This window comes from Hemibagrus wyckioides, linkage group LG23, assembly GCF_019097595.1.
Source record: "Hemibagrus wyckioides isolate EC202008001 linkage group LG23, SWU_Hwy_1.0, whole genome shotgun sequence".
NCBI lineage: Eukaryota > Metazoa > Chordata > Actinopteri > Siluriformes > Bagridae > Hemibagrus > Hemibagrus wyckioides.
In genome coordinates, this window is record NC_080732.1 from 3553510 (window position 1) to 3577738 (window position 24229).

The window sequence follows — 24229 nt, forward strand, 5'->3', positions numbered from 1 at the left end:
TTTGTTTCATTTTTTGTTTTCAGAAATGCAAAAAAGGCTTATATATATATGTATATATGTGTATATATATATATATATATATATATATATATATATATATGTGTGTATATATATATTTATTTATATATTATTATTATTATTGTTATTGTCAGGTGACGTGAATAACACTGGCATCTGCTCGTGGGTGTGATATATTAGGAACATTTTGTCCTCAAAGTTGATGTTAGAAGCAGGAAAAATGGACAAGCGTAAGGATTTGAGTGAGTTTGACGAAGGGCCAAATTGTGATGGCTAGACCACTGGATCAGAGCATCTCCAAAACTGCAGCTCTTGTGGGGTGTTCCCGGTCTGCAGTGGTCAGTATCCATCAAAAGTGGTCCAAAGAAGGAACAGTGGTGAACCGGCGACAGGGTCACTGATGCACGTGGGAAGCGAAGGCTGGCCCGTGTGATCCGATCCAACAGACGAGCTACTGTTGCTCAAATTACTGAAGAAGTAAATGCTGGTTCTGATAGAAAGGTGTCAGAATACACAGTGCATGATGGGTCAGGGCTGTTTTGGCAGCAAAACAGGGGACCAACATAATATTAGGCAGGTGGTCATAATGGTATGCCTGATCTGGTGTATATTATGTATGGAAAATAATCACTTTAACCACCCTAATGTTAATTTTTTCTATTACAACATGTCCTACACCCCAGCAGTTTGCCAATGATTACAGTTTTTTAAATTTATTAAACAACATATCATACTTTCTACTTGTTTATAGTTACAGTAACTGTTGTGGAACAGCACTGAAACAAGTTAGCTCCTGTAATGATTTATGATATAGCAGCTATAAACAGTCATTCCCTCACCAGCCTGGCTCGTGAAGTTAACAGAGAAAAACGACGCTCTTTAATTAGAAACCTCAATCCACCTCCATCCTGATGACTTTCTTGTGCAGAGAAAAAAAAACAGAAGTGTCCTAAACGTCTTCTCATCAAAAACGTCATAGATTATTATTGCGTTAAAAAAAGACCGGGGTTTTCTATGTGCTGTTTTTTTTCTTAGCCCTTTCACAGATTGCCATATATAAGAAGCTTCTATCAAATAAACTTAAAAACACAAGACAGCTGTCTATATGCTGGTTTTTAATCATGGGACAGAAATTTCTCTCAAACACTGCTATAAAATACAGCTGATTTGCACAGCCTCTGCAGCAGTGGAAAGTGGTCAACATTCAAATAACAAAATATATCTTTATTCCCTTAATCCACACGTCTTTCTTCCCCTGGTATGTATGACTCTTTTCTTAATACAACATTATCACAATTAATCACTTCATTTCTTTATTACATTTTCCTTGCCTAAACTGCACTTGAGCTGAGAATCTCTGCTTTAAATTTTATCAGTGATATTTGTAAATCCTTGAAATGATGCTAGTTAGATTTATAGACAGGGGAGAAATAACATGTATTTGTGCGTACTGAAATATATATTTTAATAATAAAAAAAATATTTTAAGAAGTCAGGTCTCTTTAAAATCCAGGGCCAAGAAAGCCCATCTGATCCCCGAGCTCCAATCACCTCCTCCCCCTGCAGAGGCAGCCTCACAACGCTCCCGCAAGGGTTGCCAGATTGATGGCTTTTAACCGGAAGGGTTATTGTGTTTTTTTTCCCTCAATTTAAATTAGTGAATAATAAGGTTGGATATGAATGCGCTCATTTTTGACACTTAAATTGAAACTTTGAAAAACATATGTGGGACAAGATGTAGATATTTTGGTTCATTTATAATAACATTGTGGACTGGTAGATAAATTACATGGCCAAAATTTTGTTCCAACCCTTAACATCACACCTATATGTGATGCAAAGTTGGAAAGAAAGTCTTTGTAGTCTTTGTCTTCAAGGTTTACATTTTCTCTTCACTGGAACCTAGAACCTGTTTGTGACGATGCCCCTGTATCCAAAGCCATCTCCATGGTGTGGAGGTTAACGATGGAGTAGAAAAGATCTCGAGTGTCCTACACAGAGAGCCCTGACACTGACTCAACCCCACTGAACACCTTTGTGATGAACTGGAACAACGACTCCACTCCAGACCCTCTCACCCATCATCAGAGTCTGATCTCACTAATGCTCTTGTAGCTAAATTAGATTAGATTAGATTTAGATTAGATTCAACTTTATTGTCACTGCACATAGGTACAAGGCAACGAAATGCAGTTAGCATCTAGCCAGAAGTGCAAGTTAGCAGTGCAATATGAACATATATACAGATATATATAAATAAAAGCTATATATAGATTGGATTTACAAATAATATTGAATCTTTGCTTAAATATCTGTATCAGGTGGTAGTCCTTAGTGCTTATGGCATTATTTGGGATACTTAATATAATAATAATAATAATAATAATAATAATAATAGTCAGTTATCTTATAAAATGCTAATGTTATTTAAATATATTTAGTACTTTTACTAATACTACTACAACTACTATTACTACTACTACTACTACTAATAATAATAATAATAATAGTTATTTCTGTTGTTTCTAGAAGCCTTCTTTCTTCTATCTTTTCAAATGCTAATGTTACTTACATATATTTAATAATAATAATAATAATAGTTGTTGTTGTTATTGTTGTTGATGATGTTTATAGAAGCCATTTATCCTTTCAGATGCTAATGTTACTTAAATATATTTAATACGCAATAATAATAATAATAATAATAATAATAATAATAATAATAATAATAAAACAAGTTGTTATACCTATTTAACGTATTTTAATAATCAAAACTATTTATTTAAGATCTATGATGTGCATTTAACAATTTGTATTGTTGTAAAACAATTTAGTTACTTACTCGAGACCCATGACGTAAACGGAGACTTTATATAATCTACATGCTGGACCTGGACCTGGACCTGGACCTGGTTCACAGGGAATCGAGGGAGGAGTTTCGAAACCGGGAGTGAAGTTGAACTCAGACTGCTCCAATCTGGCAACCCGGTGTGGAGCGAGTGAGTGAGGGAGAAAGCAGGAGAAATGTGAAAAATCCGTGTCTCGGTGTTTCATGGCGCGCGGAGGCCCCGAGAGCCGCGGAGTGAAGAGCTGACGGATCAGCAGCATGGTAAACAAACCCAGCTTTTCATTCCTGCGCCTGACACACGTCCTTTATTCCCATCCGCCGACTTGAAGACAGCGGATGGAAAAGCCGCTGCAGTTTTGTGCACTTTGTGTTCCCGGGCTGCTTCATTTCTCCGTCACCGGGCTTTATTTTTTGCGCTTTAACTAAAAGTTTGAGTCGCAAAACAGTTTGCTTTTGAGGAACGCAGCTGGATTGACGAGCCTCGGTTATGCACATGAAGAGTTAAACTTCCCTTGGGTCGTGACTGGAGCCGTTTGGTGTGCATGTGCAGATTTCGTGCAAATAAAATGTTATTTTAAATGCCTGCAAGGAGAGAGAGCTCGCTATTGGACGATTGTTTAGTGCGATTTTTAGGCACAGATTCAGGATTGCGTTTTAGTGAACAAGTGCAGTGCACATGAGGCTGCCTCTGGACTGGATGGCCTTAAACCAGGCTTGCTGTGTTTCTCCATCTGCATGGTGTTAGGGAGAAAAAAGTTTTAAACTCTGCATATTTGATGAATTTGAGAATGCACGGCTGTTGCACTTAGATTGCATTTTAATTGTAAAAAGAAAGAAAGAAAATGCAGCTATTGAAGCATTGCAGAAAATAACAAAACAAATCCCTTGCTGGAAAACTTTCTATTTGTGTGTATTTTATGTCACTGCTTCAGCATCCTTATAACTCAGTTTGGTAACACAAAGAGTTCTAGAAATGCAACTCTCTGTCCTTTAAAGCTGATTTTTTTAGCTTTAAAGTCTTATCTTTTTAACTTCCCGGGTTAAATGAGTTGCTTTTGTTCATCATAATTTCTGCTCTGTTTCTGTTAATCACTTATTTTTGTGTTATGTTCTGTGATTTTCCTGATCACTGTCAGATGTGCCAGATGTTGAACTGATTTATGTGAACCAAGAAAAGCAAACAATTTGGATCAAAATATTTCGCCCCATTGTTTAACGATTAACATGGAAAAGTCTGTCGGGTTTTTAAACACGGTGCAAGGAACAGGATGATATTTAACTGGCAGAAGACGACAGTGGCCTCTGAGCTGTCAGTCCAAGAGAAGGAGGCGTGGCTTATTTTTGTATCTCAGCTCTTGATAAGGAGGCGTGGCTTATGTGTGTGTGTGTGTCAGCTCTTGGAAAAGGATGCGTGGCTTATGTGTGTGTGTCAGCTGTTGTGAAGGAGGCGTGGCTTCTTTGTGTGTGTCAGCTCTTGGGAAGGAGGTGTGGCTTCTTTGTGTGTGCGAGCTCTTTGGGAAGGAGGCGTGGCTTGTGTGTGTGTGTGTGTGTGTGTGTGTCAGCTCTTGGAAAAGGAGGCGTGGCTTATGTGTGTGTGTCAGCTGTTGGGAAAGGAGGCGTGGCTTATGTGTGTGTGTCAGCTGTTGGGAAAGGAGGCGTGGCTTATGTGTGTGTGTCAGCTGTTGAGAAGGAGGCGTGGCTTCTTTGTGTGTGTCAGCTCTTGGGAAGGAGGTGTGGCTTCTTTGTGTGTGCGAGCTCTTTGGGAAGGAGGCGTGGCTTGTGTGTGTGTGTCAGCTCTTGGAAAAGGAGGCGTGGCTTATGTGTGTGTGTCAGCTCTTGGAAAAGGAGGCGTGGCTTATGTGTGTGTCAGTTGTTGAGAAGGAGGCGTGGCTTATTTGTGTGTGTCCGCTCTTGGGAAGGAGGTGTGGCTTCTTTGTGTGTGCCAGGTCTTGGGAAGGAGGCGTGGCTTGTGTGTGTGTGTGTGTGTGTGTCAGCTCTTGCTTGGAAAAGGAGGCGTGGCTTATGTGTGTGTGTCAGCTTTTGGAAAAGGAGGCGTGGCTTATGTGTGTGTCAGCTGTTGAGAAGGAGGCGTGGCTTATTTGTGTGTGTCCGCTCATGGGAAGGACGCGTGGCTTCTTTGTGTGATAGCCCTGCAGAAGAAGGCGAGGCTTTATAGTGTTTGTCAGCTCTTGATAAAGAGGTAGGGCTTATTTGTGTCTGCCAACTCTTGATTAGGAGGCGTGGCTTGTTTGTGTGTGTCAGGTCATGAGAAGGAGGCGTGGCTTGTTTGTGTGCTAGCCCTGTAGAAGGAGGCGTGGCTTCATAGTGTGTGTCAGGTCTTCAGAAGGAGGCGTGGTTTATTTGTGTGTGTGTGTCAGCTCTTGGGAAAGAGGTGTGGCTTATTTGTGTGTGTCAGCTCTTGAGAAGGAAGCATGGCTTGTTTGTGTGTGTCAGGTCTTCAGAAGGAGGCGTGGCTTCTTTTGGTATCTCCGCTCTTGAGAAGGAGACATGGCTTATTTGTGTGTGTGTCAGCTCTTGGGAAAGAGGTGTGGCTTCTTTGGGTGTGTCAGCTCGTGAGAAGAAAGCATGGCTTCTAGGTGTATTAATTCTTGTGAAGGAGGCGTGGCTTCTATTTGTGTGACAGTTCTTTAGAATGAGGCATTGCCGCTGTGTTTAAGTTGTAACAGAAGCATGTTCTTCTGTCTCTGTCAGTCTGTTTAAAGGAGGTGTGGCTTCAGTCTGTGTCGGTTCTAGTGAAGGAGGCATGGTTTCAGTCCGTGTCGGTTCTAGTGAAGGAGGCATGGTTTCAGTCCGTGTCGGTTCTAGTGAAGGAGGCATGGTTTCAGTCCGTGTCGGTTCTAGTGAAGGAGGCATGGTTTCAGTCCGTGTCGGTTCTAGTGAAGGAGGCATGGTTTCAGTCCGTGTCGGTTCTAGTGAAGGAGGCATGGTTTCAGTCCGTGTCGGTTCTAGTGAAGGAGGCATGGTTTCAGTCCGTGTCGGTTCTAGTGAAGGAGGCATGGTTTCAGTCCGTGTCGGTTCTAGTGAAGGAGGCTTGGCTTCCCACTCCTTAAACTACCTATCAAGTCTAAGAACAACTATCCAGTCTCTTATGGATTGTGAGTAAACTGCCTCTCTAAAGTGCTGTGTGATGAACCTAAACGTGTCTCAGTTACAGTTTAGTCACAAACCCTGAAGCAACCTGGTTAGATTTCTATGCAGGAAACGAACCAGCCACTGAGGGGTTAGCTCTCAGCACAGGTCCCAAACCCAGATAAAACAGGAGGGTTGCATCAGGAAGGGCATCCATCATAAAACCTGGGCCGAAATCAAAATATGTGGATCGGATGATCCGGCTGTAGAGGTCCTGAACAGGGAACAGCCAGAGGACAACAACAACAACAACAACGACAACTTTCATTTAAATCAGTGCAAGCCTAATGGATTGTAGAATATTTATTTGACCACGTAATCAGTATCAGTTTTCGCTCATGAGACTTTGAACTGAGGCTTTCGGGTCGATTCAGGATCCTCCTCATTAGAAGTGGTGCAGTAATCCTGCCCTCAGCTCACATCTGGATGCTCGGGTTAATATCTGGGTCGGGTCGGTACTGCAGTCAGTGTCCACTCTCTTTAGCTTCTGTTTGGGAGCAGGTACGTTCTCTGAGTGGGTGTTACGAACATCTGGGGCTATGAAGCCGGAGCTGCAATCCTTTTTACAGCGTACTGGAATGGAACTGAGGAAACAGAGTTTCATGTTTCTGGCAGTTTTTTGCAGAATAGCATGCCATAAAAGGTCTTGAATAGTCATTAAATGATGTATTTGGTGGAGTAGTGAAGTAACTCACCCGGAAAAGCTGTGGATTTACAATTATGGTTTAATAATATATACTTGTGTATATATTATTAATTAATATATTAATATATATTAATATATTATATGTTAACGAAATGCTTTCAGCCTGTTATAGAGGAGTGTCTTATACATCTTTTTTATGTGGAAGCTGTCAGATTTTTTTTTTTTTTTCACTTGCACCACAGCATGAAACAAGTTAATTCCTGTTAACACTTCTATTATAGCAGCTATAAACAATGAAGAGCTAACTCTGGATAAATTGGGTGGGTTGTGTCAGGAAGGGCATCCTGCGTAAAACCTGTGCCAAATAGAAATGTGTTGACCAAATAAATGGTGGTCCGCTGTGGCGACCCCAAACAGGTAGCAGCCACAACGACAACGTATGGAGCATCATATATAAAAGATGAGTTGATTAATATAATTTTTGTAGATTGTCGTTGTTGTCCTTTGGCTGATCCCTGTTTAGTGTCGCCACTGCAGATCATCCAATCTGCATATTCTGATTTGGCGCATTTTTTAATGCCAGATGTCTTTTCCTGTCACAACCCTTCCATTTTTTCCAGGCTTGGGATCGGCACTAAGAGTGAACCTCTCAGTGGCTGGGTCTGTTCCCTGCCCGGGAGTCGAACCCTGGCTGCGGCGGTGAGAGCTGGACCACCAGGGACCACTAATAATGTAGATTATCAAACAATAACAAACAACTTTGTGCAATCTGGTAATAGTGTATAACCTTCACTAATCGTCATCAAGTTATGATCTGTAGATGTAACCAGATGGAGAGTTTGCTTTCTTCATGGCTAATCTTCGCCATCGTCGAGCGTTTGTAAAAGGGGTTCTAAGGTTCAGCTACGCACACAGCTGTTTAGTGAAATCAGATTCTCTGCTGGAGGAGCGTGCTGGCATGCCGAGTAACTGGGCGGCGTTTGTGATCGTGTTTTATGTGTCCGGAAAGTGCCAGCTTCATAGACTCTCCTTCTGGCAAGAAGTCCTGACTCAGCTCCTGTTCACTGAGGACACTGTAACCTCTCTCTCTCTGTCTCACACACACACACGCGCACACACACACACACGGTCTGACTGGAGGTCATGATGATTATTAGGTGCCAGAGAGGACTCTTTATTACTGGGAAAATAGGACATGGCCATGGAGAAATTTGGAAACGTTGTGATCTTGTGAAGGAAAGTCAGATTTATATTCTAGATACTGTATATTACAAACTAAGTGAATTGCATTGCCTTTGTGCTTTTTAATCAAATCATATTAGAGGCATGATGCATGAAATCTTCCAGCACAAACCCCAGAATTATAGGATATAGAAGAACAGGTTATTTATTTTTAAATAATCTTTTGCTTCAATATATATATGGATGGTGCGTAGAAAACTGTTCAAATCTGTTCCTTTAGCTGATTTTTAAAGCCACTGCATTTCTTCCTGTTTGCCGAAACCTGCTCTGGAGCTCATATCACCGAGACGAGCACTAAATCCCCTTCTGAAAATCCTCCTCCTCCTCCTCCTCTTCCTCCTACCTGCAGAACATTTCATGTTCCAAAGATGATTTTGTTCTTGCAAACATTTCATTGTAATATGTTCGAGGTGTTTGGATCAAGCGGAAAAGTCCTCTTGTTCATCATCACTCTGGATCTCGAGACGGATTTTGAAAATTATAAAGATAAGCCCCTTACAAAATAAAAGTTCTGGTGATGAAAATTCCTTCATTCTTCATCTACCTTGCTCTGCATTACACTTATAGGTTCAGTTCCTGTCAAAGTTTTTCAGCTGTTCTGGATTTTTATTTGGTATTTTTTAAGCTATTTATCCATTAGCAGCTCATCAACCATTTGTATAATCTGAATTTTCCAACCATAATGAATGGGAATTCGAAGGATATAGTCAAACACAATAGTTCAAGAATTATTTATTTGCAACCAGATTTTGAATTTTGAGTTTATTATATATACTGTATATGCAGGTGACAGATTTCTCCTAAATGCTTCTCTCTACCAAATTCCACATTGGTTCCTTGACACCCAATAGGTTGGACTGTTCAGATCTAATCCATTTGATCAGTTCCACTCCGATTTCCTGTGGAACGTTATTTCTCGGTCGAATTCACGAGAGAAGTTTCCGGAGCAGGCTTCAATCGGATGGAGAGAACTCGCTAACATTAACTCGCTCCATGTTCTGCCGCTTTGCTAAATCCGCCAGAAAGGTGAGTCATCACGAGTTTCATTTCTGCTTGACCAAAATATTAATCTCCACTGCAGAGCTTTTAAGTCTCTCGAGGTGTTGCTAGCATTTTGCACATTACAGAGCTCTGTGGTTAAGGTTCGAGTTCAAATCGCGATGTGCGTCCACTCGGCTTGGACCGGATTTATCCTCGCTGGAACGAAAATGAACTCCAGTGTGATGATGCACAGGAATCAGTTTATTTCTCCAGATTTTTATCATTAACCTAAGGACTTCAAATTCCCAGAAATTTCCTTTAGATAGCTCGTCTCAAAAAATCCATGATGTTTCAGTAAATTAAGCCTGTAACACTTCGGAACCAGAGACAGTTGGATGTGTTTGTGGAGTTTATTAAGGATTTCGCACTAATCCCGATCATAATCCACACCAGAGGCTGGAGTGAACACAGTCAGCGTTAGTGTAAGCAGATCTGTTATACATCAGTCCTGTCCAAAACCAGAAAGAAAATAGATGACGCAGATGGTCAGCAGGATCGAGTTTGAGGCCAAATAGGAAATAAAACAGGAAGTGTTTTGTGGAAGAGCTACTGAGTATTAAATACTTGATTTCTTAAATGATCGATTTCTTTATTAATAATATAATCTTTAATGATTTTGGGTTTTGTTGTTTTTGTTTTTTTAGATATTTCTACATGTTGGTCTGGTTTTCACTTTGGTTATCAGTTTCATACATTACCCACAATGCTGAATGTGGTGCTGTGGAGATTTAGGCTGTGTCTCAAACGGCTATAAGGACTGGTAAGGACCTTTACCAGGAGAGAGACAGAGACTGAGAGAGAGAGAGAGAGAGAGTGTGTGTGTGTGAGAGAGAGAGTGTGTGAGAGAGAGAGAGGTCTATCAGTGCCCTGAGTACTGAGCTGATCAGGACACACCTTTAACCATCATTACATCTTCTTCCTTGATTGTTGCAGCAGCACTTTAGTCTTTTCGTTTGTCCGGCTCTCTCACATCCTCCTCTTTACACTCTGCTCAAACAGATCAGGGCAGACAGAGACAGAGAGTACTAAAACTATTATTCTGATATCACCGTCAGTGCCATCGTGATGGTCTGCTTCCCGATATCTTACTATCTGAGACGAGTCTCTATGTAACCTGTAGCTGCTCTGCTGTCTGGAACTCTAACGATGCTGTATGGCATCTCTATAAATTCTCCCTATCTTCTCATTAATAGAACATTTGCAAATAATGGAGTACGTAAAGAAGCCCCCACTGAACACCAGAATCAATAAACACTTCAGAAATATTTCAGTATAAATACATGGAATGCTTTCAGGGCGGATTTTTCCTTTAATTTGTCACACTCCCAAGAAATGTCTCCAGTGAATCGAAGGTGTCTATATTACAGATCTCAAAATCTTGCAGTAGGCGTTAGTGATTCTAATGTTAATGTCTATTTTGTGCAGCATTATTAAGCAGTAATAACTATGGCTGTATACATCGCAGCTTTTTTTTTTTTAGTGGGTTTCAGCCGAAATGTCCCTGCTGTGTATCATTGTGAATACTTCGGATAGTCAGCTGTATTCGCTTGAAAGATGAGAGTACAAACTCTGTGTGACCTCAGCGGCCGGACGGAAGGGTTTAGGTTTTGTTATTAGCATTTTTCTTGTTGTAGCCTTTATAGCTGCAGCCTATTTGTAACATCTGTAGTGTTTATGGCTTCCTGCTGGTCTTCACACACATCAGCAATGTTCAGAAAATTTATAGGAGCTCGAAATTACAGCCTTCGCTCTCTGTGTTTCTGTCTCTGTCTTCCTCTGAACACACACACGGAGTAAGGTTGTGCTGTGTAATTTTTGTATCACCTGAAATGGCCTCTTTGGGGCAGGGTATGTACGTGTGTGTGTGTGTGTGTGTGAGAGAGAGAGAGAGAGAGAGGTGTGAGCAATGTCTACCAAGGTCAGGACAAAATGTCTCTGGAATGTATGCGAAAAGCTGTATTGAACAAGTTCACACACACACACGCACACACACATCTATTTTCTCCCTCCATTGCCACTCCTCTTTCTATCTGCTCCTTCACCTTGGCCAAGAGGACATAGGAGAGGTGTTAGTGCACTGAGGCGCACACACACACACACACGCACACTTGCTTACCTTGGGAAAAAATCATTGTTACAAGCCACACTGAGTTAGACGATTCTGCACGTCACTGTCCTTATGAACATACACATTTGTGACAAATTAAAGGAAAATGCTGTGCATGCTTTAGGGGGCATTTATTTATTTTGCTGGTATAATCTGGCCGCACGTGTCCCCTTAAGGTGAAGCGTCACTGCAAATCAATACGTAGGCCTTCTGACTGATCAACTTTATGTACCGTAGACCTTCCCGCTACGTTAATTATCCGTTCCATAAGCGTTCACCAGAACCATCTGGAATGAAGCGCATGCACTGGATTATTGGCACGAGGACATTGTTTGCTTAATCAGTTCTCAATTTCCAGACAGCGGCGGTGTGAAGCACTGCCAGGCCGCTCTGTCAGCTCGTGTGACTGGCAGCGGAGACGGAGGACGCGAGCAGAGGCCAGGAGGATGGAGATTACTCACATCGTTCCTGGAGTAAGTCTAAGGAGAAGCTCAGGATCCTGGGGGTTATAATTACTCTAGCTTAATGTCTCCTCTTACGCTCAGAGTCACAGGAAGTTTAGCCGTCTTAGCATGTTGTTAAGGTTACTCCATTCCTCTCACCTAGCATTGTATAGAGACTGTTTTTATAAATAGTTGGATCTCTTTCAGGGTTTTTGTTTTTTCTTTAAGATGCTGGATTACATTTTGTCGGATTATCCATGGTCTCTTAAATGACTAAGATAAGCTCTTTTTTATTCTAATAATATTTTTACTAAGCAATCTATATTATGGACATTTTACTGCCGTAGCACAGCTTATAGAAAAAGATTGTTGTATTGTTTGGGGCCATGTAACATTTCCCATCTTTAATTCGACTTTATATCTGTTTGTGGGTAATCTATCTATCTATCTATCTATCTATCTATCTATCTATCTATCTATCTATCTATCTATCTACTTATCTGCCTGTCTATCTATCTATCTATCTATCTATCTATCTATCTATCTATCTATCTATCTATCTATCTATCTATCTATCTGTCTACTTATCTGCCTGTCTATCTATCTATCTATCTATCTATCTATCTATCTATCTATCTATCTATCTATCTATCTATCTATCTATCTATCTATCTACTTATCTGTCTGCCTGTCTATCTATCTATCTATCTATCTATCTATCTATCTATCTATCTATCTATCTATCTATCTATCTATCTATCTATCTATCTATCTATCTATCTACTTATCTGCCTGTCTATCTATCTATCTATCTATCTATCTATCTATCTATCTATCTATCTATCTATCTATCTATCTATCTATCTATCTATCTATCTATCTACTTATCTGTCTATCTATCTATCTATCTATCTATCTATCTATCTATCTATCTATCTATCTATCTATCTATCTATCTATCTATCTATCTATCTATCTATCTGCCTGCCTGTCTCTATCTATTTTTATTTCTTTTTTACTTATTTTTATTTATTTTACACATACATGACATTTGGTCCCAAACATTTCCTCTACACGCTATTTGAATTTCAACCACAGAAAAAATTCTAAAAATTCAAATTTCTATTTGGAAATTTAAATAAAATATTAATGAAAACAAACTCTTAATACTAAACACTTTTTAAGAACTATGTAAAAAGTACACCTCATAAATTACACACATTTATTCTGAACACATTCAGAGCATAAATCTCTCTCTCTCTCTCTCTCTCTCTCTCTCTCTCTCTCGTGTGTGTGTGTGTGTGTGTGTGTGTGTGCTCAGTTGTCTTGTACTCTGACGGAGATGAAGTCTGATTCTGTGCCCAGTTCACTTATTCAGGTTGTCGCTCAAACCCCGGACTCTCAGAGCACAGAAAGTGGATCACTAACCGAACACTTTTTTAATTCTTTTTACTTTTTTTTAGCTTCATGCCATCATGCTAACTAAAGTCATCACTATAGATTTCATATGTCAGTTTAAGAGGACTATGTGTGTGAGGATGAGTTCAGCTACATGCTAAAAGGTCTGTGTGTGAGAGGATGAGTTTAGCTACATGCTAAAAGGTCTGTGTGTAAAAGGATGAGTTTAGCTACATGCTAACAGGGCTGTGTGTGAGAGGATGAATTTAGCTACCTGTTTACAGGTCTTTATGTGAAAGGATCAATTTATCTACCAGCTAAAAGAACATTTTTTCCTAATACAGATGCTAAAATGATCTACAGAATTAACACCTAAACGATAATGTGAGCTGCTGTACGTTGTTGGTTTGTTTAGTCTTGAGCGAGAATGTGCTTAAACTCCTCTGCACTGCTATAGCAGAAATAAAAACAGTGACTTCATCAGAAATGCTTGCTTTTAACCTTTCAGACACGATGTGGAGTCTCTCCATAGGCACAGCCACAGGAGTAAATGCCTTTAACTGCAGAACCGTGGCCTTTACAGCGGCGTGAATGCGAACAGCTTTCGGGCGTGCCATGGGAGCAGACGCTTTCACACGAGCAAAAGTCATTCAGCGAAGGGAGATCTCATTCCCTCTTTCTGTTGCACTGGTTGGCATTCTGCTGCTTGGCATGGAGTTACACACCACTGGCCAAGTGCATTCCAGTCTGGAGGAGACTCGCAATACAATACGCTTAAGCCTTGAGCCTGATATTGTAATGTTTCATTTTGGCAATAAAAAGCGCTCTTGGATCAGAGGCGCTACGTACAATAAATCGCTTCAAGCTTTTTGTTAATGCGTTATATTTTAGAACAACTCTCCCAGGCTTATTAGAGGAAGTAAAAAGATGAGTTTAGAGAGATTTGATGTATTTTACAGTCTGACATGTCTGCCGCTGCTGTGTCCTGGTTTCCAATCACTCTGTTATAAATAACACAGGCAGAAATAATGAGTCTTGATTGGGCTTGTGGTTGGGGTGACATTTTATTTATGTATGCGAATGTGAAGTCATGTTGACAGCTGAATACAGATGGTGAGACGGCAGAGACAGGACATTGTGTTACATGCTCATGAATCTCTCTTCCAGTTTACTGATAATACAAGAAAAGAAAAAACATCGAAAATTTTATGGTGGCTAAACGCAATCGCTTGTGAACGTGTTCATCTTGAATCATCCCTAGAAATGGATTTTATCAGAATAATACACTGTATTGCCAAAAGATTTGGGACACCGCTCCAAATCATTGAATTCAGGGGTTGTTTTTCAGGGGTTGGACTCAGCCCCTTAGTTCCAGTGAAAGGAACTCTTAATGCTTCAGCATACCAAGACATTTTGGACAAATACATGCTCCCAATTTTGTGGGAGTGTCTTGGTATGCTGAAGTATTAAAAGTTCCTTTCACTGGAACTAAGGGACACCACACACACCCGCTCAAAACAACACCTGAATTCAGTGATTTGGAGGGGTATCCTAAAACTTTTGGTAATATAGCGTGTATCTGGAATATAAAATCTATAAACGCCCGTAATGTTGAAGTGTGTGGGTTTGGAGCTATGAAAACAAGTCTGAGTGTAATGTTCAGGAGACCACATGAAGCAGGGATCGATCCCGGATCTCTGTGGTAGTTGCGATCACCCACACACAGTTTCAGACCCGTGAGCAGGTTCATTTAAAAGCGCTGCTTTATTTTCACAACTGAAACAGAACACTGGACAAATGCAACATGATTAACAAAACGTAACGATAACACGGGAACCTGGAAACATAGCGACGTCTGACCAAACAACAAACAAAAACAGACAACACAGATACGAAAGAGCTGGTATATATAAGACAGAACATTAGGGTAAATGGGGAACAGGTGACACGGAGGGAAAGCGAAACAATAGGAAAGATAACACGTGGGGACTACACAAACAAAAAGCAGGCTCTCACCTGCCTGTACCCCCTCTGGTGGTCTGGCAGGGAACTGTCCCAGTAGCTCCTGACACTGAGACATCTTAAGAGAGTCCTCCACTAAAATCCAGAGGCCAGTACATTAAGCAGAGAAGCTTCTAAGACGCCAAGGGTAACTTCAGATGATGCTCTCCCCCATACGTCACTGTACAGATGGGGTTAGGTTTCTACCAAGTGTATTACCTTGTTCCAAGACCAAAATGTTCAGATTTTGGTTTCATTGGCACTTTTTAATTTCAGGGATTGTTGAGTGTCCAGTATCTTTTGGCAAACTCCAAACTGAATTTCATTTGTCTCTCTCTTCACTATAGACAGTTTCATAAAACCTACAGCCATTATTGTTCTGTGAACGTGTTCTCCCTGCTGAGCTCTGGATCTCTTCAGGTCCTTACTCTCCTGGTTTTATTTACTTTAATGATGTAGTTTGGCGTTAAAAAATGGCTAACATAGCACAAAAGGTCATTGTTTTCACTTTCAGCCAGAGACTTAATCAAAAGGATGTAGGAAGCACTGGGTATGAGCTTGGTAAACGATTCCACTTTGACCAAATCAGAAAATTTTTCATTCCTGAAGCTAGCAGATCCAGCCAGCCAACGTAGCAAATGTTAGCACCATATTCCAAATTAATGCTGTTAAATTAATAGCTGGAAATCGCTGACTTCGTTGCTGGATCTCACTTTGTTTACTAAGCGTTTTGGCCTGACCGTTCAAAAACAAAACGTATAAATGATTAGTGATTATTTTGCCTCCTCGCTATCTTTTAGCAAGTTAATAGATATCCATGTTTTCTTCTCTATGTTAGTTTTGTCCTGCATGACATTTTAACAAGCCCATGTTGTCTCTTAATCTCTGAAAATTAAAAGCCCCCAGTGGCAACTGACATTATAGCAAGCACATTTGCATTAAATCTTGTGGCGGTTAGTGGCAGTAAAAGTCTGCTTAATGAATCTGGATAATTGTTTGGAGAGGCTGGTATTTACTCTCACGACTCTGCCTAATTGGTTATTGGCCCGTGTTTGTCTTCTGCATTGTGATGACTCCAGCGAGACAGGACGGAACGGTGGAGGAGGGAGCTGATGGGTCGGGTGTGGATCTGAATATCAATGGGGCTCGTTCTCGTTATCCTGTGCTTCGTTTGCTGTGGAAGAGATTCGTTTGAGTGTGTATCAGGAGATGGTGTAGAATGAACTCGGAGGAGACAGGACACGGCTGTAGGGTCATCTGATCTCAATGTTTGGTGGACTTTTATTAGAGAAACACGGTCAGGGTCATAATATAGACGTGAAACCATCGGATTATTTAAATTTCATTGTGGTTAATGTCCGAATGTCTGTGGTTGATGATAAAGCATTCTAAAATGCTAAAATGTAATACACACTATATGGTATATGTTATTGGAATGATTTCAGATAATCTGTCTTATTAATTTTCTAGAATTAACTTATATTCTGCTTTTCCTGTCTGTGAACCAGATCTAGTTTATATCGGAGAAGACCGGCGACCACACCACAGTCGTGTTCTGCCTGCTGGAGGATGTGGTGCTACACTTCACCCGTTTGATGGACCCGTCGTATAAACAGCAGCACCTTCTACAGCCCGACGTGTTTGATGTGGACTTTGCTGGACACCAGCGAGGTGGGCAATCGAGAACAACACAGATACACCACGTTACAGCAAAACCAAGGTGAAAGAGCGCAAAATGGATGCCTTTTCCATTAAGGTAGTAGACAACACCACGGGCAGGCTAGAACATCACACTAGCTCTCAGTCCCAGGCCAAGCACTTCTATAAAAAGGATGATGTTGGAGGAAGTGGGAGGGGTTTATGCAAAGCAGATGGAGGCACCAGCCCTGAAGAGGCGACACCACAAGACAGCCCCGCCTCTTTTAACAGAGAGCAAATCATTGTTGAAGTGAACCTTAACAACCAGACTCTGAATGTTTCCAAGGGGTCAGAGGGCAAGAGCAGAGAGCGAGGGCAGACTCGTCACCGCACACCTAGTGATGAAGACAAGGACTATGAACAGAGGCAGGAAGAGATGGAAATTAGCACAGAGGAGGAAAAGGATGATGACGATGAAGAAGAAGAGGAAGAAGAGGATGACGACGATGATGACGGTGATGAAGTGGAGAACGATCTTAGCATTCCAGAGGTTCCACAGACAATCATGGAGAGACCGCGGCGTGGGACGAGAGCGAGCGCCGTGTCCTTGTGCCAGGGCCTGGGCAGTGGCATGCTGGCTCAGGGGAAAATGGAGCAGGAGAGTTTGGGCCAGAAGGTAAAGCTGGAGGAGAAGCAGCACTTCGCTTGCAAGAAATGTCCACGTGTATTTAACAATCGCTGGTACCTGGAGAAACACACCAACGTCACACACAATCGCATGCAGATCTGCAACAAGTGCGGCAAACGCTTCCTTCTGGAGAGTGAGCTGCTGCTGCACCATCAGACCAGCTGTGAGAAGAGCATACAGGTACACACACACACACACACACACACATTTTCCTATGTCATTTATAGGAAAAATCCAGCTTTTTTTACACCTGATCTGATTGTAGTATATGATTGATTATCCCAAGCCTAGAATTTCTCTGTACTAAGAAAGGAGCATCACAAGGCACTGTAAAGCAACATTGATCCCCTTCCTTATACAGCAACCATAATTGATTAGTGCATCTGTGATTGACAGGAGAAAGGCAGAGGGGTAATATCATCCTTCCCACCCAGAAAGCACGATCAGTTTTGCTCTCTAGTGGTACTGTCAGGATTCTTCTGACCAAAAATGACTTCTAATGAATGTCTCAGATGTTTCAAGATATTACTGAGGGCAATAAGCCTTTATTTGTCGCCACATCACACACTGGAATATCCCAGCTGAGGTCAGAGCTCAGGGGCAGCTATCATACAGTGCCCCTGGAGCTCATTTACCCAACATTGGAGATTAGTGGTGCTGGAGTTTGAACCTCGATCCTCTGATCAACCAGAGCCTTAACCACTTGAGCCACCACTGGCCAACAGCTTGTTAGGAGGCATGGTGCCATGATCCAGTACCCCTGGAGCAGGCAGGGTTAAGGCCCTTGCTTGCTCAAGGCTTTGCTGGCTTTGCTCAAAGGTCCAATGGCAGTAGCTTGGGGCTTGAACCCTCGACCTTCCAATCAGAGCCTTAACTACTTGAGCCACCACTTCCCTACTTGAGCCACCACTTCGATCACATATTGCGAGATTGAATGAACCGACCCCACTGGAATACAGTTCTGCTGTTGCTCTGCAGCCCAAGCAAAGACAGCAGAAAAAAGGTTTTGCTGTAAAATGCTGTAAAAGTGATTTATCATGAAGTGTATGTATGTGTATGGTAACTCTTACTGATTCAGAAGAATGCACTGTCTGAAAAAAAAAGCAGCGATCAAGATGTCTTTCAGTAACGTCTAGAAATACAGCATGCTTTAATCTGCCAGGTTTTATTGTTTATGTGAGCACTGGAATAAACTAACAGACAAAATCTGATAATAATCAGCGTATTAGAGTGCATGTAAACAAGCTCAGTCTTTTCATCATCTTCTCATGAGGAAAGGTTTTTTGTCTGTATTGCTGCTGTGCTTTCCGTACTGCCTCTGTCTCTATCCATCGGTACGCCACGGTATGTTTTCTCTGTGCTGTGTGTGAGATGTGATGTGATGTGAGATGAGATGAGACGTGGGTGATCTGTATGCATGTGTTAGCGCTGGGATGGAGAGAACAGCTGGATGGTGGCATTAATGCCAAAGTGCCGAGTCATTTCCTGTTTGAACTCCGCTGTGGAAATGCTTAGACAGCACATAGTTGGCCATATATTATTTCTTTCCTGCTTCTTCGGGGCCATTTAGAAAATTGCGTCCTTTCAATTTCAGTTTCTGAATATGATTTCATCTAAAGTGCATTCATCATTGATTGATTGGCGCCGATTTATTTTCAGGACGCCCTTGAAGAATGAATGAATGATGGATCTGGGTTTTTTTGCAGTGTGTGACCTGTGGGAAGGCCTTTAAGAAGTTATGGTCCCTTCACGAGCACAACAAGGTCGTCCATGGCTACGCTGAGAAGAAGTTCTCCTGCGAGGTGTGTGATAAGAAGTTCTACACGATGGCACATGTTAGGAAGCACATGGTGGGTGAGTATCCTGACCTGCTGATGGTTAATTAAAGGGGCGGTATTTTTATATACGCTGCAACTTGTGTGGCAAACCATTAAGCATTCACTTTTGCTTCTCTTGAACATACTGTATGAACTGCTTTTTAACCGAAAAGGGACTGAACTTAGGGGTAGAGCTCATTTTGGGGCCTTTAGAATCAAATAGCAATACAGAAAATCATTGTTTTATAAGATATTTCTCATATTAAGTTGTTGTTAGAAGTCTTGTAAACATTGCAAACAGCATCACTGCTGCAGAACAAACCCCTTGGGCTCAGCTAGATGGCAGCAAAAGCTCCACACGCAAGGACGCATGATCTAAAGCAGTGTAATTAGGTACCGCAGAGCCTGGGTCATGTACAGTAAGTTCCTTTCATCTCCTGAAGCCTGATCTGTATTCGACTGAAGCGTCCTGCTGGGTGAAAAATATCCACGCTGACCTTGTTTCTGCCCCATACAGCACACGCAGCAGAAACAAAAGCTGTGTTGTTGAATCTCTCCTAACAAACAGAAAGAAATCTTTCAGCTCTTCTTAATGCTCACCTGAGAGAACAAAGTAATTAGAATATGGTATAATAAGGATCAAATTTCTTTTATCGGAAATAATAATGAAACCTTTATTTAAGTTCTACACTTTAAATGCCCCGAGATCTTTTATCTGACTTTTGTGGTACGGCTCTTGCGCCGTAAACGTGATATGCGATAGACATGTGTAACAGTGCGGAGGTGTGTGTCCTTGTCCACAGCCCACACGAAGGACATGCCGTTCACGTGTGAGACGTGCGGGAAGTCGTTTAAGCGCAGCATGTCTCTGAAGGTGCACTCTCTGCAGCACTCGGGGGAAAAACCCTTCAGGTGTGAGGTGAGTTTTAGACATGAGTTTTAGTACATACACTGATGTTGTGCTAGTTAATGTTGTCTGATTTGATGGCATGTCTCTAGGCACATGAGGGTGGAGTCGTTGGTTGAGAAAGGGGGCGGAGTTACACAGAACCTGCAGATGTCAGATATTTAAACCGTTTTTGTTTTGTTTGTTATTTTAATATAAAATTGCACTTTATTAAAATCAGATTGCATATCAGCCATAAACAGTACTATTAAATAAATAATTATTAGATTAGGTTTCAGCCTCATGCCATCCCACATATTAGCTTGTTTTTCTGATTGATTTAGTGAGAAGAGTTCAGTCTATAACCAAATTGGACCAAATAGAAATAGAACAAATACCAAAAGTATTAGTTTCAGTCTTAGTTCTTAGCCAGGAGCATCCATTTTTATCTCTGTTTGTTTATTCATTTGATTAATAAATCTGCCTTTTCCTGCTGCAGAACTGCAGTGAACGGTTTCAGTATAAGTACCAGCTCCGCTCTCACATGAGCATCCACATCGGCCACAAGCAGTTCATGTGCCAGTGGTGCGGCAAAGACTTCAACATGAAGCAATACTTCGACGAGCACATGAAGACCCACACTGGTAACTAGTTCATGATCAAGCGCTCTTCAACGTGTGGATATTGAAAAGGACTGATGAAACCTGGTCCTGCTGCGACTAAGACGGGTTGTTTTCTTTCTTCCAGGTGAGAAGCCGTACATCTGCGAGATCTGCGGGAAGAGCTTCACCAGCCGACCCAACATGAAGCGGCACCGGCGCACGCACACGGGCGAGAAGCCGTACCCCTGCGACGTGTGCGGTCAGCGCTTCCGCTTCTCCAACATGCTCAAGGCGCACAAGGAGAAGTGCTTCAGGCTCAGTGGCTCTTTAGGAGACGACAGCAGCGTGACCTCGGGGGGTGAAGGGTCACACCCTTCCTCTCATCCTCTCCTCCACTCCATTAGTGGCCTTCCTCCTTCTCCTTCTCCTCCTCCTCCTCCTCCTACGTTCTCCAACTCAAATAACGACTAACAAATTGGTGGAAACCTGGAACGCTTTTCTTTATTTTTTCTTTTTTTTTTTTTCAGTGTGGTGAACCAAAAGCAGTAGTTCATTCAGTGGGTGATGTCCATGCGCAGAGGAGTTTGAATGATGTAGCAGGCTTTTTAAGCAGTGTGTGACACTGTGTGAACTCATTTTCAAGAGATATTTTATACACAATCAAGATCGGCTCCTTATAACTACACAAAAATTTGTTCTCTAATGACGCATCGTTGTGGTTAAGTTCTCATGCGCAGCCGATTGCGCAAACAGACTTTACGTCCTGTCCGTGTGTGTGTGTGTGTGTGTGTGTGTGTTTAGATGCTAGAAACAGGCCTGTTCTCTGCTCTCAGAGGAGTCACCAGTGTTGTATGTTGTGTATTCAGCCAGCAGAGGGAGGCGTGTGACCGAGCAGCAATGCAAAAGATCTTTTCTTTTAATTTTCTCGAGAAGGTGCCGATGTCGATAACCAAATCCCTGCGTCCCTGCAGTAACCAAACCCTGTGTGCTTATTAATGAGGTATAACGTGTTTATAATCACTCCTGCACCTTATTTCTAACTTTAACCATACACACACTTATGTTGTATCGGTTAATGTTGATAGCATGTCTCTAGGCACATGAGGGTGGGGTCGTGGGGTGAGAAAGGGGGCGGAGTTACACAGAACGTTTTACAAGAAAACCTGCAGATGTCAGATATTTAAACCGTTTTCATTTTTGTTTGTTTGTTTGTTTGTTTCTTCTTTTTTTTTATGTAAAATTGCACTTTATTAAGAATCAGTCTGCATATCGGCCATAAACAGGACAGAGATATCGGGATCGGAGGACGCCTCTGATTCTGTAGATATCTAGCATTATAGCAATATACAGATATTCAACTAAAGATGTTTGCAGTTTTGTACATTTGTCTGTACCGGTAATAATTTATGGTACATTCATGTTTGGAAAATGTAGCTTTTTATGAATTTACTCATTCTAACGTTACACTTCATTTTCAAACTCATTATCGAGGTCATATTTTGGATTAGAAATCGAATTGGACATTTTGCCGGAAAGTCATTTGTCTTCTTTTGATTTTGCCCGTGGACGCTCTCATAGAAGCGGCTGTTACGTCGATCTAAACGATTCATCTTTACATCGAACAAGACGTTTTCAGTCACTGAGATATTTTCTTTCATTCATGTCCATTATTATATAATAGAACTAATTAAAAGCTTCATAGAAATAGATTTAGAATGTTGCGTTAGTGAGCAAAGGCTCTGTGGCTCGGTCTAGTCTAGTACTTCATATCTGTATCTGACACGGATATCTCAGAAATTTTTCCGAAATGATATTAATGTCACTAGAATTTAGATTTGAATTTTATAATTATAACTATAATCCAACCAAATGAAAATATAAATTTTAATCTTAATTGAATTTCAAGATTTACTTTTTCAGGATTTACTTTTCAAGCCTAGCATTTCTTTTGCACATACATTGGACATACACCTTAAAAAATTGAAAATCAAAATAAACAACTAAAACTAAATTGAATATTAATTCTAGTGGCTGAAATATCATTATAAAGCCAAACAGAAAAAAGCTTACACTATTTAAAATACATAAATGTATGCACTTAAAACTTTAAGAGTCACCCTCATCCAACTATGAATGTAGTTAGAAAATAAATAGAAATATATCAAATCTGAAAACCTACACGCGTTCATTAGTAATTGAAGACTGTAGGGAGAAGATCAGACTCGAGAACAGCTTCTAGAGAGTCTCTCATTAACCGAGTATTAGACAGGTTACTGCTTCGAAAAATAGTGAACTCAGTATAATATAGCTTTAATAACAGCTGTTACGAACACTATATATAACCTCTATTAACATGCACACTGTGTGTAAGCTGTAAATAAGTCGTGTATTTAATGTCCTTTACTGTGTGGGGTTTATTTTTCTTTCCTTTTGTTTACATTGTGCTGGAAGTCAATGGATTTGTCACGACGTGCGATGAAGGAGCCGATACTTGGGGAAGTAAGACCTTGACCTTGAACGTTGGAAGTAGATAAACTTCTTGTATGTGCGGAAAGTTGCGAAATGAAAACGCAAGCAAGAAAGAAATACTTAAGCACCTTATATTTTATAGATGCTCGTAATGGTCTGATGGATAAATAGCTTTATTTCCTTTTGTTTTGTTTTGTTTTCTTTAACGGATTTTTCTACACAACACTGTAGAAACCGTAATCACCCAAATCTTAAAAAGCATTTTATTTACTCTTAACGAAAACTTAACACTGAACAGCCGAGCAACATCTGGTTTCAAATCAAAGCCCTATAAATAACAACTATCCAGCTTATAGTTTGTTCCTAGTCATCTTCAGAACGTTTACTTTTATACGTTTAGTCAAAATATGACCAAGCCAGTCAGTGGGTTCAACTCTGGATCTTCGCAGTCTGGTCCCAGTCTGTAAAACGTATATTTTATGATTATATATATGAGCAGAAAGTGCAGAATTGTACAGTTACTGTATTAAAACACTTCAGTGTTATGAGGAGAGAGCTATGTTGGTGTTAATGGGAATCACAGTAAGAAAGGAGTGATGCTACTGATCAGTGCACTTTGCACCTGTTAGGTCACCTTACAGGAGATGACAAAAAAAAAAGATTAAGATGATGATAAAATGTATAATTTTGCAAGTCCAGATGAACAATCCTCTCGTCGAGGCTTTTTTACTGTTACACACTCCTATCGCACCTTGTTCTCTGCACTGTGTCGCCCCCCTAGGAGTAGGAGTAGGAGTGAATGCTGTATTTCTGTGACACCCAGAGATGAACCTGTCTTGGTACTTTATAGCTTTTCCTGTATGGAAAGTGATAAGTTGTAAAGGTTGTAAAAGTATGAAGGTGCAATAGAATTCCTCTAGAAGAGATTTAGGCATGTGGCGATAATGTGCTATAGTCTTCAACACAGACGATATCGTTATCTAGGACACGTCAGTGGTCAATATCAACACAAAGCACACACATTCCGTTCTGGAGGAGGCTCCATTTTTGGGCCAGCTGCTGAGATAAAGTCTGTCTCGTTCACCAAGCGGCGTAAAAATAGTGTTTCGTTTACAGTATAAAAACGTGAAGGAGCATCAGAGAGGACAATCCCATAATTCTGGTCACCAGATGAGAATTTAATGAAAGGCTAAACATGATAACGGTAGTAATTTAAAAGGTTTGCTTGAAAGAGC

General features: G+C 41.0%; 1 protein-coding gene across 2 annotated transcripts; it reads left to right on the plus strand.

Moving 5' to 3' along the window:
• The first annotated feature begins 2800 nt into the window (after nt 1-2800).
• Nucleotides 2801-22594, plus strand: zbtb47b (zinc finger and BTB domain containing 47b). 2 transcript variants are annotated; one of them, XM_058375911.1, is made up of 7 exons: nt 2801-3127; nt 11411-11525; nt 16403-17400; nt 18927-19074; nt 19841-19956; nt 20423-20567; nt 20671-22594. In XM_058375911.1, the coding sequence occupies exons 3-7, from the start codon at nt 16630-16632 to the stop codon at nt 20994-20996; spliced, it is 1506 nt and encodes a 501-aa protein (XP_058231894.1). In that variant the 5' UTR covers nt 2801-3127; nt 11411-11525; nt 16403-16629; the 3' UTR covers nt 20997-22594. The 2 variants fall into 2 exon arrangements, with proteins under 2 accessions (XP_058231894.1, XP_058231893.1); XM_058375910.1 differs by lacking the exon at nt 11411-11525.
• Nucleotides 22595-24229: the final 1635 nt, after the last annotated feature.

Excerpts from the sequence above, each read along its gene's own strand:
- zbtb47b (XM_058375911.1), top strand. The coding sequence starts at position 16,630 with ATGGATGCCTTTTCCATTAAGGTAGTAGACAACACCACGGGCAGGCTA. Across the intron at positions 19,075-19,840 it reads TGTTAGGAAGCACATGGTGG|CCCACACGAAGGACATGCCG; the intron begins GTGAGTATCCTG and ends CCTTGTCCACAG. Across the intron at positions 20,568-20,670 it reads GCACATGAAGACCCACACTG|GTGAGAAGCCGTACATCTGC; the intron begins GTAACTAGTTCA and ends TCTTTCTTCCAG.